We start from the raw sequence: 16443 nt of genomic DNA on the forward strand, positions 1-16443 counted from the left end.
TCTCTTGTTAATACAGCTAACTCTGAGTGTCTATGACTTTTCAGTGTTTTGACTCATTTATTTTAATTTAACTGGAGTCAGGCTTTCCTATGTGAAGTACTATTTTCCTCAAACTGGGAACTTACTAATAATTTCAAATTAAAAAGAGCTTGTGGCAAAAGGACTTTTCCAGTTCTTGGCAAGTGTGAAGTTCATTGCAATTATGCTGTGGATAGAAATATTTCCAAAGGGAGGAAATCACTCTACAAAGGAATACTTTCAATCCATTTCTCTCATGTGACTTGAACATGAAATGATTTTAACAGCCATGTATGAATCTGGACATTATTCTTAGTTGTTTAGTACTTCAAAAGCACTTTTAAGAGGGAATTGTTTTGCTTATTTGTGATTCCAAATCAAATACACAGAGAGATTTGGAAGATTTGCAACAGGAAGTAATCTCAGTTCTATGTAGCCACTAATCTTGTGTAGAAAAATTCAACTTTTATGAACAAAGGAAAAGCAAATCTCTTTTAAGTTATAAATATAAGCCAATGTAGGTTGCGTTGTTTAAATAATTAAAATGAAGAAGCTGTTTGTAAGTTCATTTTTTTGAGCTGCATTCCTAGGATCATTGTAGAACTGGCCTGATTCTGAGACATCTAATTGAACAGATCTTTTTCTTACAGGAATACCCTCTTCCTACATGTTATTACAATAATAATGATATAGTGTCTACATAGATTTCTGCAGTTTATATAACCTTGACATATGTTAACTGCATCCAATTCTGATAATTCTGTGAGGTAAATATTCCCATTATGTGTGGATAAGTGAGAGGTATAATGGTTTCCCCAAAGTCATCTAGTTAGTAAGTAATACGGCCAGCATTAGAAGCCAGGTCTTCTGACTGCAAATCTGATGCTTTTCCCATCACATCATCTTATCTTTTTGTGCTGCTTTCTTAGTTGGACAGTTGTTGGCTCAGTCAAGTTCATATCAGTTTAAATCTCTAGGTCTTTTACGTATGTTGTTTTTAAGTCAGGTTCTCCTCATCCTGTACCTCCGTAATTGATATTTTTAAACTTAAATACTGGACTTTGTTTATCCCCATCCATTTTCATCTTATTATTTTCTACTTATGGTTCTAGCCTTCTGAAATCTTTTCAATCTTGATTCTGTTATCCAATTTATTTGTTATTCCTCCCAGCTGTTTGTCAATAGCAAATTTTATAAGTAGAATGTTTTTGAAGTTGTAGAAGCCATCCTAGTAATCTCTAGTATATGCTGTGCTTATCACATAGTTGGAACTTAATAAGTGGTAATTGATTAAAAAAAAAGAGAGATTTTTGTACAGGGCAGGGGAAAGAAAATCTGCATATAATCCTTTATGAAAAGAAAAAATCTCAATATACAAAGGGGGGGAGTTCTGTTGTGTTTATTTCTTATATTTTAATATGTTTATAAATAATATTTTTCATGGTAGAGAAAGTCATTAATTATTTTTCTTTTACATCTGAACTTGTTTTCAGTACTTCAGGAATCCATTGCCTTGTGATGGTAGTTTTCTGAAATTGTACTGTGGTCTCTGAGGAGTTTAGAATTTGTCTGTGGGGGAGGCTGAATTGAGGAAATCTAGTTGTAAGGAGAGCTATCGCGCTTATTTTGTGACAATTTGCATAGCAAGCAAAGATTTTTTTACCTAGACTCTATGTTAAAAATTAATAAAAGTAACAAAACATTCTAAAGAAATTTTTGTTCGTGCTAAACATGAGATTGAAGAAACATTAGTTTTCTGTACTACATAATATAATTATTATTTAGTATTATGTTTTTATTTAGAATATTTTATGGGTGGTGCTCATGAAAGTTTTGCAGTGAGAAGCTAACATCTCCCAGGCTAACTCTAGGTGCCATCACTATTGGGTTACAAAGAGTGATCCGAGCCAGCCACTCAGCATCTATTTGCCTGCGTGGTCTTACTATACTCTTTATAACTCTTTATAAGCAATAAGTTTATAATTCTCTATAAGCCATAACTTTTGTGAAGTGAAAATAATGTGTGATAAGATAATGTCAACAGTTAGTATTGGTTTTGCAGATGGAAATAAAAGTTCATGGATAATGCTACTATTATGTAGTATAATATAGAGTCAATTTTATTAATAAAACTTATTTAAATAGATTTATCTACTGCCTTAAATCTGTAGTTATAGGATTAATAAAGTCCAGAAAGAGCTACTTAAAATCTTCAGTTACATATAGGGCATCTTGTGGTAGAAGCTATTTAATAAGTGTTGCATTCATAGGGATTCATGAAGGTAGTGGGTTGTGAGTCCATTCTGTTCAACTTTTAAAAAAATAGTTTTTGATCTTGTATATTTTCACGTTTATTTTCAATTTTGTGCATTTTATGCTTAAATGGAAGATAAAACTCCAATTGTCTAATGCTTCATGTAAGCACATGAAACATAATTTTTAGTGATCTGGGAGATGGAGACTGTCACAGACCTCATTAGTCAGAAAGATAGAAAATTTGCCATCCTAAGAAAACTTGCTTTTATGAAGCAGCTGGACAGGCAAATATTCTAACTTTTTCTAAGCCATAGTCAGTAGATTTCACTGCCATTGTCTTTACAAACATCTGAGTGAATTAATGCATCGATCTTTGAACATATAACATAATATATAACTACTGAATATATAAAGTCATGCTGTTTTAGATTTCATGACTGTATCAACAAATACTCTGTAAGTAATAATCAGGGTAATGTAGTTACACTCGAAGTGTTACGTTTTTGAATTACTGAAGTCATCTTTATTGAATTATGTATTTGAAACTTTGTCTATGTCAGAAAACAATTTCAGGTGACTTCTAATTATTTGGAGACATCTCTCCATTAAACCTGAATGGTATTACACATCATTTGTAATTGTTGAAATTGGCATTATTTGTATAGGCTACTTTGTTCTAAAATTAATTTCTATCCCCCAATAGCTCACTGGTTTATGTTTGTGGAACAAATTTCCAAAACTACTTTTTTTGGCATCCTTTTCAGTGGTCAAGAATTGAGTTCATCTTTGTAATTTTCTCCTATTTATATAGAAAGTTAGGCCCTCCTATTTGATGTTTGAAGATAAATGCAAGAGTATACTTTGGATTTCTGACCATTAAGTCACTTGGTCAAATCTTTCTAGACCGATACATTGAATCATCTTTCTTGTTTTCCTAAATACTCGAGAAATAATGTCTTTCCTATATCATTTTGTTTTACCTTGCAGTTTATTTCTTTGCTAGTTTCCTGTTTTTGATTGACCTCACTTAGTTCTCTTTTTCATCTTAGCATTTCTTCCCTCCCTAATTTCTTGAATTCCATATGCTATTTTTTTTCCAAGAGTGTGTTCTTCTTAGGATGAAGAACTTGTATTTTTCTATGATTATGTATATCACCTGTATTGTTATTTTACTTACAATAAGACGCTCCAAAGCAGTGCTGACACAGGAACATGTAACAAAGCCCTGAGAAGAGTCTAAAATTGATTGTTTTGTAACTGTTACCAAAAAAAAAATCAAAAATATACATAAAGCTAGTATTTTGGAAAAGAACAAAAATGCTAGCCATAACAATGAATGAGTTTGCAAACTATGAAATATAAAAGGTTAGAGGTTCTCAATGAGTAATAGAATTTCTAAGGGAAATTTTTATACCTTGATTACTATAGAGCGTGTGTCTATCTAGATGAAGAAATAAAATAATGAATAAATTTGCATATTTTCTTCTTTCTTTCTGTTACTAGATGAAGCAAACTTTAATTAGATCCCAATTTGCTTGTACTTATAAAGATGACTACATGATAAGCAAGGATAATTGGAATAATGTTAATTTAGCATCAAAGCCTTTGTGTGTTCTTTACATGGAAAATGACCTTTCTGGTAATTGACCTTATTTGTGCAATTAAATAACAATTTAATTCTAGTCTACTAATTAGTTTTAACTTAAGTAAAATTAGATTATTTTTGCAAAGTACTATGAAATGTAAAGGGTTATATTTTTAAAGACCTCAGTTTATTTAAAAAGTTAAATCTAAGTACAAATTTATCGATAGGAATAGGACACAGTTTGATTTAACTAAATGTATTTAAGAAGTAATTTGTAGCATATGTTTAAGGATTAAATGTCATGCATTCAAACAAATATTTCTTAATAGGGCTAACAAGTTGATTACTGGCCAAAGCTAACTCAGAGGTGCTATGATAAAATGAAAAGTAATAGGATAGTAATGTAGCTATATTTGTCAATCATATTATTTATAGCATTATTTTACTTTAAAAATAAAAATTTGAATATTCGTTAGCCATTTTTAAAGTTTATTGTAAAGTTCTCGTAAATATTAATACTCAATATCATATAATTCCTTTCCCCTTTTTATCTTGCATAACAGAGGGTGTAAATCCATCTGTTGGAAGATCAACAATTGGAACGAGTTTTGGAAATGTTCATCTGGACAGAAGTAAAAATGAAAAAGTATCAAGAAAATCAACCAGTCAGACAGGAAATAAAAGCTCAAAAAGGAAACAGGTGGATTTGGATGGTGAAAATATTCTCTGTGATAACGGAAATGAACCACCTCAACATAAAAATGCTAAAATACCTAAGAAATCAAATGATTCACAGAATAAATTGTACGGCAAACTAGCTAAAGTAGCAAAAAGTAATAAATGTACTGCCAAGGACAAGTTGATTCCTGGCCAGGCAAAGTTAACTCAGTTTTTTAGACTATAAATTTGTGTCTTATATGCTTTAGGTTTATGTATCTATAAACCATTCACCAAAGACATGCTTAATTTTTAAGAGATCAAGGTGTAAATTATGATGATTTATTATTTTGGTCTACAGTGTATGTAAGGTTAGTATGTTAAGCATTGTTTAAAAATACTAGTAAGTCATAATTATGCAGAATTTTCACAAAGTTTAATGCACAGAGAAAGCATATCATTTCAGTTACTGATACATCTTAACACTACTTTCTTTTAAAACAGACATTTAACATACACAAGTTATAGTAGCAGTATGGGCTTCTCCTCCCATTGGCAATTAAATGCTTTTATTTTCTTCTGAAAAGATGATGTGGACCAACAGGTATCAGACTTGCCAACAAGGTCGGTAGACTCTTCCCAGCATACATCTGAGCACTGAAGGAAGAAGAAAGTTTAAATTGTTTAAAGGACTATAATTATCACACAAAATTTATTAAGAAAAAAAAGAATGGATCTAGTATAACTAATTCTGAGTAAACCAAAATGATAATAATTAATTGTTGCTATTTAATCCCACATTTTTGGCAGGTGTAATTGAGCCATGGTCTTACTTGATTTTGTTATGATTGCATCCAAATTCACTTTAACTCAGAGTTCTGTTTAATGGTGGTAGGATGTAAGAATTGAATTTTGAAAAGACTACTCACTGTCAAAATCTCTCCTTCCTATAGGAAATTTAGCTGAGTTTTCTTCATCCCCAATTTCTCTCTTTTCTTGTGTTGATTCAGTATTCTGAACTCCATTCTCAGCTGGAAAAGCTACAGATCCTTTTAGTGCAAGATAAGGTTTTATAGCCAGATTCAGTGGCAGACCATGATTTAAGAAATTATGTTTGGAGCCTGTGTTCTGTAAAGAGAAGGTTGATTTGGTTTTTAGCTATCGTAATCGGAGTGGAACTATAATACAATTGTATAATATTCTTGTTGATCAGTTCAAAGTTGCTCTGCACTGTTTTTGACTTTTTAAAAATACCTTAGATGCAAATTTATAGGAGAAAAAATACTTTCAGATAAGAGGTGTTTGCCGGGATGGAAGAACTACCTGGCGTGTAAGAAATATCGTCAGTCGTCCTAATGCATATTGTGACTGTTTGCATATACTTCTGTTTATAAAAGTATCAGTTTTACTTTTCAGAGGATTTGTAAGAATCATTTAAATTTTCATTGAAATAAATGACAAGTCACATTGCCACTTACCTTTGAAATTTTATTTTCCTCTTCGTTCATGAAACTGCTCTCATCATTTTTATATTGTTCCAGGGAAGGAGCAATAACTGATTTTTCTGCAGTGTCTTCCTTCTGAAAGGCTTTCCCCAACCTGAATGTATTAAATACCATGTCATCATCTAAATTTCTTATGGACTTGGATGCTGAAAGTAAAATACCTTGAGAAAACAAAGAAAAAGTTAGTATTAATATATAGGAAGAGAGATTCATTTTTGCCATTCTTAGTTTGATGTTTGCATACAGTCAAACAAGAAAGAAAATGAAAAATTTCTCTGTCAGCCTGCTTGGTAAACGATTCTGTATCTTTATATATTTTCTAGCTTGAATAGAAAGCACTTCAAAGAATTATACTTTTCATCATTTTAGAAATGACTCATTAGATTGAGGCTAACCTTTATGCAGCTGCTAATACCTACATTGTTTTGGTTTTAGTGGCACATTGTTTATTTTGAGTGTGAATTTTCTCAGAATCTGATTAAGATCCTTGGTAGAATGCTTTCTGTTGAGTAGATTATAGTCTCTTGAAAATGGGTTGTTATTAAGGAAGACCACAGGACATCAGGCTCTCTCTATATTATTGTTTCCTTTTGTGTATTTTCTGATTAAGTAAAGATATTAAAACTCAAGTTATTTCACTCAAGGATGATAAGGATAAAGTTTTATTTCCTTTTAATCCTGATTAAACTGAAATAATCCTCAAAACAGATTTTCTTTTATAAATACTTGATATAGTTTTTGGTGATTAAAGTACATATGCCTGTCAGTGTGAACAAAAAGCCATTCATGCTATATCAAAAATTGACCTGTCAGGTGTATTTTATCTCTGCATTTACAAAAGGATAATATGTACAAATATTTATTAATGAATTTAGCAATTAATGAATAAGTCCATGAAAAGAATATTTATGTGCCCATAAACGTTACTTTTGGATGATGAGTTTATGTTGTATGACTTTTAATTAAACATTTCAGAGTTAATTTCTAATTTTGACCCCAATGAATAAGATAATACATTCTTTTATATGTCTTCTGGTACATATATGTAAGAATTTTTCTAGAGTATATTTCTCAGTATGGAATTACTGGATCATGGAGTATGTATATGTTCAGCTTTACTAATGCCAAAATGTTTTCCAACATAGTTGTAAGCGATTTGTGCCCTCGATAAGCAGGGTATGAGAATTTCCATTGTTCCATGTCCTAGCTGACTCTTGTGTCTCATTGTCCTTTTAATTTGTATTTTCCTAATTACCAAAGAGGTTAAGTGTCTTCCCATATGTTTCTGAGCCATTTATGTTTCCTCTTATGTTAAATGCTTTTTTTTTTTTTTGGCTTTTTCCATTTTTCTATTGGGTTGTCTTTTTCTAATTTATTTATGGGAGTTCTTTATATATTCTGGATATTAATTGTTAGTTATATATGTTTCAATTATTTTCTCTCAGTTTGTGACATATTTTCAACCCTCTGTGGTGTCTTTTGGTGAACCGAACTGATTAATTTTAATGTTTAAATATTTTTCTTTTTTCTTTATGGCAACTACTTTTAATGTGTTGTTTTCTTTTTAGAAATCCTTCTCAATCCTTAGATTATTAACATGTTTTCATATATTTTCTTCTAAAAGTTTAAATATTTTGACTTTCATGTTTAGGTTTGTAATTCATCTGTAATTTTGTGTATGATATAAGATAGAGATGTAATTTTACTTTTTCCAATGTCCTTATATATTTCTCAAAGAATTCATCCTGTCCCCACTAATCTGCAGTGCCATCTCTACAGTATATCAGATTTCTATATATGTGTGGGCTCCTTTCAGAACGTTCTATTCCACAGCCAAATCTACAGTATTAATATAACTTTAAAATAATTTTTAATATCTGGTCAAATTTCCCAGCCCTCTACTTACCCACATGTTTTTCTTTTACAGCAGTTCCTTAGCTATTCTTAGTCATTTCTTTTCCATATAAATCTTAAAATCAGCTTTTCAAGTTCTGTAAGAACACTTGGCAGGATATTAAGGTTCTAGTTAGGTATCCCTTATCTGAAATGCTTAGGACCAGAAGTATTTTTGGATTTGGGATATTTTTTTCAGAATTTGGAACATTTGCATTATATCAGTTAAGTATCCCAAAATCTGAAATCTGAAATGCTTCAATGAATATATATTTTTTAGCATATTTTTAATGCTTAACAAGTTTCAGATTTTGGAGCATTTTTGGATTTTGGCTTTTCAGATTTGGGATGCTCGACTTATAATCACATTGGTTTTATAGATTTATAGATTAATTTTGGAGAAGAACTGATATCCTGAAGGTAATTTATTATCTATGAGCATGACATTTTTCTGTATTTGCTTAGATCTTCTTTAATCTTTTTTTCTTCTTTAATCTTTTAATGACATTTTCTTTTCTTCATAAAGGTCTTGCATACCTTTGTTGAGAGAATTAGAATTCTTTATAATTTAATTGAATTTCTTATTTTTGGTTATTATAAATTGTATTTTTAAATGATCTTTCTAACATTATTGCTGGTATGTGCATGTGCATTTGGCTTGTGCATAGTAATTTGATAACAGAAAAAACTTTCTAAACTCTTATTTTTTTTTCTTTTTAATTGTTTATAAATGTATAGATTCTTTGGGATTTTGTATGAAGACAGTTGATATAAATGATAAAATAATGGCATTTTATCTCTTCTAACTTCATCTGTATTGTGTATACATGTCTGTATGTCTGTTCATGTGTTCATACACACTGGCCAAAGCCTCCAGTAAATACTGAAAATGGAGATAAGAGATATCTTTACAGTGTTACTGATTTTACAGATAATGATTTTAATGCTTCACCACTGAGCGTAATGTTTGCTGTAGGTTTCTTATAGATACTTGCTATAAAGTACAGGATGTTCTCTTTTGTTTCTGGCTTACTAATAGTTTTTATCATGAATTGTTGTTGAATATTATTGAATGCTTTTTTTGCATATATTGAGATGACCAGATCATTTTCTCCTTCAGTCTTTGGAAATATTAACAGATTTTTCTAATGTTAAACTAACCATGTGTTCATGAAGAAACCTTTAAATTATCGGATTCAATTTGGCAATATTTGATTTAGTACATTTTACATTTATTATGAGTAAGATTGATTTGTAATTTTCCTTTTTTATATTGACTTTGGTTTGATATTAAGTTTGTACCAATTTCTTACATTGAGGGCAAGATTTATCCTTCTTTCTTTTCTCTCTTGTTAGACTTTGGGTTTGGTGTTTTCTTGGTAGGATTTTTGTTGTTAAGAATTGATGTACTTTCTTCAGTAACTGTAGTAACATTTAGCTTCTCTGTTTCTTTTTTAGTTTGTTTTAGGAATTTACATTATTGTATAATTTGTCCATTTCACTTAAGTACTTTTTATCTGAGGTAGACTTAACTGCTGATTTTCTCGGGGACTATTAAGATCTTTCTCAGTAAATGTTTTGTGATTATAATTATAAACAAAGGACTCTGACATCCCTTGACTTCTTTGATCTTAGAGCTTCCTTATCTTTTTAATGTTGTTAGTTGTGCCCTACTTTGTTTCCCTTGGTTTGAACCTGGTTTGGATGTGCCTGTTTAATCTATAAAAGTCCTTGTTAGGCTGGGCACGGTGGCTCACGCCTGTAACCCCAGCACCTTGGGAGGCCGAGGTGGGTGGATCACCTGAGGTCAGGAGTTTGTGACCAGCCTGGCCAACATGGTGAAACCCCATCTCTACTAAAAATATAAAAATTAGCTGGGCATGGGTGGGTGCCCGTAATTCCAGCTACTGGAGAGGCTGAGGCAGGAGAATTGCTTGAACCCAGGAGACGGAGGTTGCAGTGAGCCAAACACGGTGCCATTGCACTCCAGCCCAGGCGACAGAGCGACACTCTGTCTAGAAAAAAAAAAAAAAAAAAAAAAAGTCCTTGTTAATGGAAATCTTTTTTCTTAGATGCTGTTGTGGGAGGGTAATAAATATTAATAATTATGTACTTTGTTTTAAATTTCCACTGGATGAATTGGCTTGGCTGATCTTCACTCAAAATTGGGACCAAATCCAAATGATTTTGATGGTTTAGAGAAGTTAATGTTTTATTTTGTTTAAACTGTCATAGCCTCTGAGCATTATGAGGTTTTGCCATAACCATTTAATTATGGAGATAGTTTCCAATTTTTTTAATGATAACTTTTTGAAAAAAAAACTTTGGTTACTGTGATGTGCAGTGGAGCATAGTAGACTTCTTTTTCATTGATGCTGAAAATGGAATGTCCCCAAGTAGTAGAAGGGAACTTTGGAGAAGTAAAACTATTGCCAGATGGGCTTGGGTGCTTCAGTAAACCTTACAAAGGCAAAAGGCTTATATAAAATATGATCTTCATTTTCTGTTGAACTACTGCTAACACTGTATATTTGCAAGTCACTTTATTAAAGTTCTCTTTGTTCCAATTAACACATCTTTGCTATGTGTCGCCAGTGAATTAAATGGCAATTGGCCATTGGCTTACTGAGAATCATCAATTTCTTAGTGGCTAATTGTATGAGTGTAAAAGCCAAGATTGCTCACTTATATAAATTATCAAAAGATATAAGAAAACTTAAAATTCCTTCTCAGATTTCTATAGTAAACAACCCGTACACTTTCACCTAGCGTTTACCATTAATGTTTTACTTCTATCCCTTCATCCCTTTATTAATCATCTTATTCTTTTAATGCATTTCAAAGGATATTGCATATATCAGTATGCTTTTCATGAAATACTTCAACATACATATCATTAACTGGAATTTAATAGTTGTTTACAGCTTTTTTTTTGAAGTAAAATTTATAAGGAAAGTAAAATGCATAAACTGTAAGTGCATATTTGCTAATTTTTGACAAATGTGTTTGCTTATGAAACCCAAAGTCCTTTCAAGATACAGGACATTGCCATCACCCCAGAAAGTTATGTCTTACCTTGTTAGAGTTTACATGTACCACCATTTTCCCCACTCCCACCCGTCATTCCAACTCTGCTCTTAGACAATCACTGTTCTAATTTCTTCTGCTGTGAATTAGTTTTGCCTGTTTTGGAAATATACAGTATGACGTCTTTTATGGAAGGCCTCTTTCACTCAGCATGTTTGACATTCATCTTTAATGTTTTAAGAAGCAGTAGTTCCTTCCTTTTTTATTACCGTTGTATAAATATACTATAATTGACTTGTCTCTTTTCCTGTTAATGGACTCTTGAATTGTATCCAGTTTTTGGCTATTATGAATAACACTATCTACATTCTTGCACAAGTCTTTTTGTGGACATGTGTTTTTATTTCTCTTGGGTAAATATATAGGAATGGAATTGCTAGGATATAAGATAGATGTATCTTTAATTTTGTAAGAAATTGTTAGATTATTTTCCAAAGTGGTTGTACCATTTTATACTTCAACAAAGACTGTATTAGAGCTTTGGTTGCTCCACATCCGCACCAGCATTTGATGTTGTCAGTCTTAATTTTAGCCATTCTGGTAGATGAGTAGTGATATCGTGTTTTAATTACATTTTCCTAATAACTAATGATGTTGAGCACTTTTTCATGTGCTTGTTAGCTATTCATATATTTTCTGTTGTGAAGTGTCTGTTTAAATCTTTTGTTCATTTTGTTGGGCGAGGGATGTTTCTTTTTATTACTGAGTTGTAAGAGTTATATATATTACATATATATTCCTCCCACCCCAGAAATTCCCCCCAACCCCAGAATTTTCTTCTCTTTATCTATGTTTCCAATTGGAGTGGGCCACATGAGACATTCTTGTATAAGATTGGAGAGCAGAAGTGAAGCAGATGTCATGTATGGTTCACACATGATGTCGCTTATCTGCTGGCTCATGTCGTTGGCTCTGCAGCAGTCAGGCCTGCGACTGCTCCACTTTCGCTGGATCCACTTTCAGTTTCTCTGACTCCTGGGACACATGTGTGCAGTTCTGTGACAAAGGAGACTAGCTGTCCTGAGGACATCCATACCATTGAGGTCAGATGCAGCAAGATATGATATGAGTTTCAGTCTATCCTCATGGGTTTCAGCTCATGCTGGTGAATTCCAGTATGTTCTTCTTCTTCCCTACTTTACATCCCATCTTTCCTTCCTGGCAGCCTGCCCTGTGGACTCCAGCATTAGATGGAATGATCTGCTTAATATTGCTTAATTAGCTTTCACAATTGCATGAGACAAATTTATGTAACAAATTGCGTATATATTTCTGTATATGTGAATATGTATGTGTGTTGTTCTGCTTCTGTGATTGACTTCTGACGGACACTTCCCAACTCTTTTTATGAGTCTAGCATAAATTTGGTACCAAGACCTGATAACGATATTACAAGAAGGGAAAATTATAGGCCAATATTTCTAATGAACATAGATGTAAAAATCCTAAACAAAATGTTATCAAATAGAATCCAGTTATGAAAAAGGTAAAATTTCATGACCAGGTGAGGTTTATTTCAGGAATGTAAAATTGAACTTTCAGAAAAAAATCAGTAAAATTCACCACTGTAAATGAATACAGGAGAAAAAAACATGATCATCTCAAATATAGAAAAGCACAATGATTGGCTGTGCTGAATGCTACTGGTTGAGTAAGATGAGAACTGAGAATTTATCTTTGATTTGGCTATGTGATAGTCATTGCTGACCTTAATGAAGCAGTTTCAATGGCACTGGTAGAGATTCAACCTTGATAGGAGAGAATTTAAAAAGAATGGAAAGAGAACAAATGGAAACAGTGAATATAAATAGTATGTCACCGATTTACACTGAAGAATGCAGAAAAATTAGATTGTAGATGGAAGAGAGTTGCTATTGCTATTTAAAGGTGGAAGATATTGTGGCATGATAATGAAAAGAAGTGGCTATGCTGAATTTGTGGGACTCAAGTAACAAAAGGATTTACATGCTGTAAACAGTATGGAATAAAATAGACATTCATCCTCCTTCCCAACTCTTAAGTATGTGTGGTGGTAAAAGGATCAGTGAAGTGGAGAACGCTATAAGGGTATTTGTTATTCAGAAGGTATAGTACAAAGATTGGAGAGAGAAGAGAGAAGAAACACAGTGCTGTTCAGAGATGAAAGTGTGGGAGGATAGATATCTAGAGGGGCTCATATCTGGATGGAGAGCAACGGTAAGAGAGAACAAGGTGTGGTAATTTGGCTAGCAAGGGAATTAGTCCTGACACTCCCTTAGAAGGGGTGTGTGTGTGGGGGTGGGGGGGGAGTTGATGTAGTTGGCAGGGAAGGGTAGCTCCTGGTAGGCGTTTAGGCCGCTCAGAATTCAGCAATAAAATTAGAAGGTTATCCTTCTGAGACAGTTTGAATTTGGTTGGTAAGTTGACCTCCAGTTTTTTTTTTCTTTCTTTGAGAAGAGTCAACTTGAGTTTTTTTGTTTGTTTGTTTTTAATTTGAAGGCTCAGAAGAGAGATCCAAGGCTTCCAGCATGTGGGCTTGTAGGGAGTACTTAGAGACGCGAGATATGGGGGCCAGCTGAGAGTGGTGAAGATGGTTAAGCTCTTGTTTTGCTCCAAGAATTGGAGTGGGTAAGGTATCTTCTCACCATGCTCAATGCAGTTGGTTTGTGAGATAGTGGGGTGGGAGATACAGGGAGAGTTTATGATGCTCCACTGTAATTAGTCCAATAACTGTGGGACCAGTTGAGTAGGAACGTGGATATCCTCAAGCTTTGTTCCACTGTTACAGCTGGTAAACATGGATGAATTGATTTAAATATTTATTTCGCAACAATGTGGATTTGAATTATGGATATAGTTTCCTCTTTTTGGTTAATTATATGCACATTTGAATTCATCTCTGTCTATGAGTACTAGTGGACTAGCTGCTTCCCTGGATCTCGTTACTGGATGGTATGTTGCTTTTAGTGTCATCCAAACAGAATTATTTTAAAAGTGAAATGAAGAAACCAGTTGTAGTGAATTACACATCACCAATTTTTAGAGCTGTAGACTAATATCTTGAAAATTGCCTTAACATCTTTTTGCCACAAATCAAGATATAAGTAACATTAAGAGTTATGTAAGGCCAGGCGTGGTGGCTTACACCTGTAATCCCAGCACTTTGGGAGGCTGAAGAGGGTGGATCATCTGAGGTCAGGAGTTAAAGACCAGCCTGGCCAATATGGTGAAACCCTGTCTCTACTAAAAGTAAAAAAAAAAAAAAAATTAGCCGGGTGTGGTGGCATGTGCCTGTAGTCCCAGCTACTCGGGAGGCTGAGGCACAAGAATCTCTTGAATGCGGACAGTGGAGGTTGCAGTGAGCCGAGAATGCACCACTGCACTCTAGCCTGGGCGACAGAGCAAGATTCCATCTCAATTAAAAAAAAAAAAAGTTATGTGAACATGCTTGACATGATGTTCATGGCTAAATTTTTCAGTTACCTTGTAAAGATGATTCTTGGATATTGTTTTGATTCTGTGTACTTTTGGAGTCATCTGATAGTATGCTTCGAGAATAACAATCTGATGATAGCTTTCAACATTGGGTTACCAACAAAGCTTGTTATTTTGTATACATTGATTCATAATTTCAGGTTTCTTCACCATTATGGTAAGTAGTGTATTGAGTCTTCATTGTAACACATGTTAGGAATTTATGTTTGTACTCATGGATGTCTTTAACCCTCAGACATTTCTACTTACATTGAGAACTCTAGACTGAAAACATTTTGAAATGTAGTGGTTTTACTATGTAGGAGGAACATGTGATTCATTTGTTCTGCTTCATTTTCTTCTGTTTGTGATAGAGATTGGATCAGATGAAAGCGTCTTGATAATGATATACATGCCATTCTTTTCATTCTATGTATTTATAGTCCTTTTTTGCCATCATAACTTTGTTTATGATATTCCCTGCTCTTAAAATATGCTCATCTTGTCCCTCCACCTGTCTATATCTAAAATATCCTTCAAGACCTTCCTTTTGCAGCTTTCTCTGAGTACTACAGCCAAATCCTCTTGTCTGAACTCCAACATGTGTAATACATTATCATCCTGTTTAAATATAATTATTTCTTATATTTATTAATTTATCAAGGCCCTAAATATCTGCATAAGCTTGCCTTCATGGTTTCACTTTTTCATTGTTCTCTATATTCATGCCATGTAACTTTGGCATGCCTTCCCACTGTTTGTGGGGTAACCTGCCCACTGTTTGACTCTGGTTTCAGGCATGTGATTTGCTTTAACTAATGAGATATTATCAGATATCATGCAAGCAGAGGCTTGAAATGGTCTTGCACATTGGGAATTCCCTCTTGAGCCTCTGCCTCCACCATGAAAACATTCCCATGCTAGCCTGCTGGAGAGAGCCACATGGAGGAGAGCCATGCTACCCTAATTGCCATAGCTGAGGCTATCCTCGATCAGCACACATCCATTCAAGCACCAGGCACTGGAGAAAGTCCACTTGAGGTCAGTAGAGCTGCCTAGCAGATGCCCAACTGACCCAAAAAGCATAAGACATAAACATTTATTGTTGTATACCCTCTGAAGTTTTGCATGTGTTTGTTACACCGTATTACTATAGCAATAGATAATTGATACAAATGTCCTACATGGCCTGGACCATGCATTCCTTGCTAAATTTATTTCTTGCTACTCTGTCCCTCTTTCATCACTCTCTAGTGATATTGGCCTTCTGTTTTTATGATATGCCAAGATCATTTCTGACTCAAGACTTTTTCCCTGCTATTCTCTTTGTCAGGAGCATCTTTCTCCTGTTATTTATCTGAGCATTTATCACTCATTATCGTGATGCTCAGCTCAAATATCATGGTTTCTGAGAGTGCTTCCTTGACCCTATGAGCTAAAGGAGCCCCCTTCCCACTCATTCTTTCCCTATTCCTTTCACTCCTTTATTTTCTTCACTGTGCTTCTGTCTAAAATTATCTTACTTGTTTACATGCTTATTGTCCGTTTCCTCTAATGCCAGTGAGGGAGATGGTATCAAGAACAGAGTATCAAGAACAGAGTCTGGCACATAGTAGCCTTTCAATAAACATGTAATAAATGTATGAATTACTTTTTCATTAAGAGAACAGATGGTAGAAACTATGATAGGTTCTAGAATATGATAGAGTATTTACTTATTACCTAGGTCTGCTGTGACAAATTACCACAAACTTGATGGCTTAAGGCAACAAAAGCCCAAAATCAATGCGTGGACAGGACTGTGTTTCCTCCAGAGACTCTAGGGGAGAGCCCTTCCTTGCCTCTTCCAGCTTCTGGTGACTGTTGGCATTCACTGCCTTGTGGTAGCATCCTCTGCTCTGTTTTCAATGACCTTCTCCTCTTTGTGTCTGTTCCTAATATTCCTCTGCCTCTCTCTTATAAGGATTCATGTGATGGCATTTAGGGCCC

The 16443-nt window shown here is 33.7% G+C and overlaps 2 protein-coding genes across 28 annotated transcripts in view; one reads left to right on the plus strand and one right to left on the minus strand.

Moving 5' to 3' along the window:
• Positions 1–5993, plus strand: part of PARPBP (PARP1 binding protein) — an 80992-nt gene extending 74999 nt beyond the window's left edge. For 15 of the 27 annotated variants that reach the window (XM_055358794.1, XM_055358801.1, XM_055358802.1 and 12 more), the window contains one exon: positions 4423–5993. In XM_055358794.1, coding sequence (XP_055214769.1) covers positions 4423–4431 — 9 coding nt within the window. In that variant the 3' untranslated portion in view covers positions 4432–5993. Of the gene's footprint in view, positions 1–3777; positions 3914–4422 lie in introns of all 27 variants that reach the window. The other 12 variants (XM_055358807.1, XM_055358793.1, XM_063694245.1 and 9 more) reach the window with 2 other exon arrangements.
• PMCH (pro-melanin concentrating hormone) lies at positions 5438–6306 on the minus strand. The gene is made up of 2 exons (XM_004053772.4): positions 5995–6306; positions 5438–5644 (listed from the first exon to the last, which is right to left on the minus strand). Exons 1-2 carry the CDS (start codon positions 6241–6243, stop codon positions 5438–5440), a joined length of 456 nt encoding a protein of 151 aa, XP_004053820.2. The 5' UTR covers positions 6244–6306.
• Positions 6307–16443: the final 10137 nt, after the last annotated feature.

The sequence above is a fragment of the Gorilla gorilla genome, chromosome 10 (assembly GCF_029281585.2).
Source record: "Gorilla gorilla gorilla isolate KB3781 chromosome 10, NHGRI_mGorGor1-v2.1_pri, whole genome shotgun sequence".
Taxonomy (NCBI): domain Eukaryota; kingdom Metazoa; phylum Chordata; class Mammalia; order Primates; family Hominidae; genus Gorilla; species Gorilla gorilla.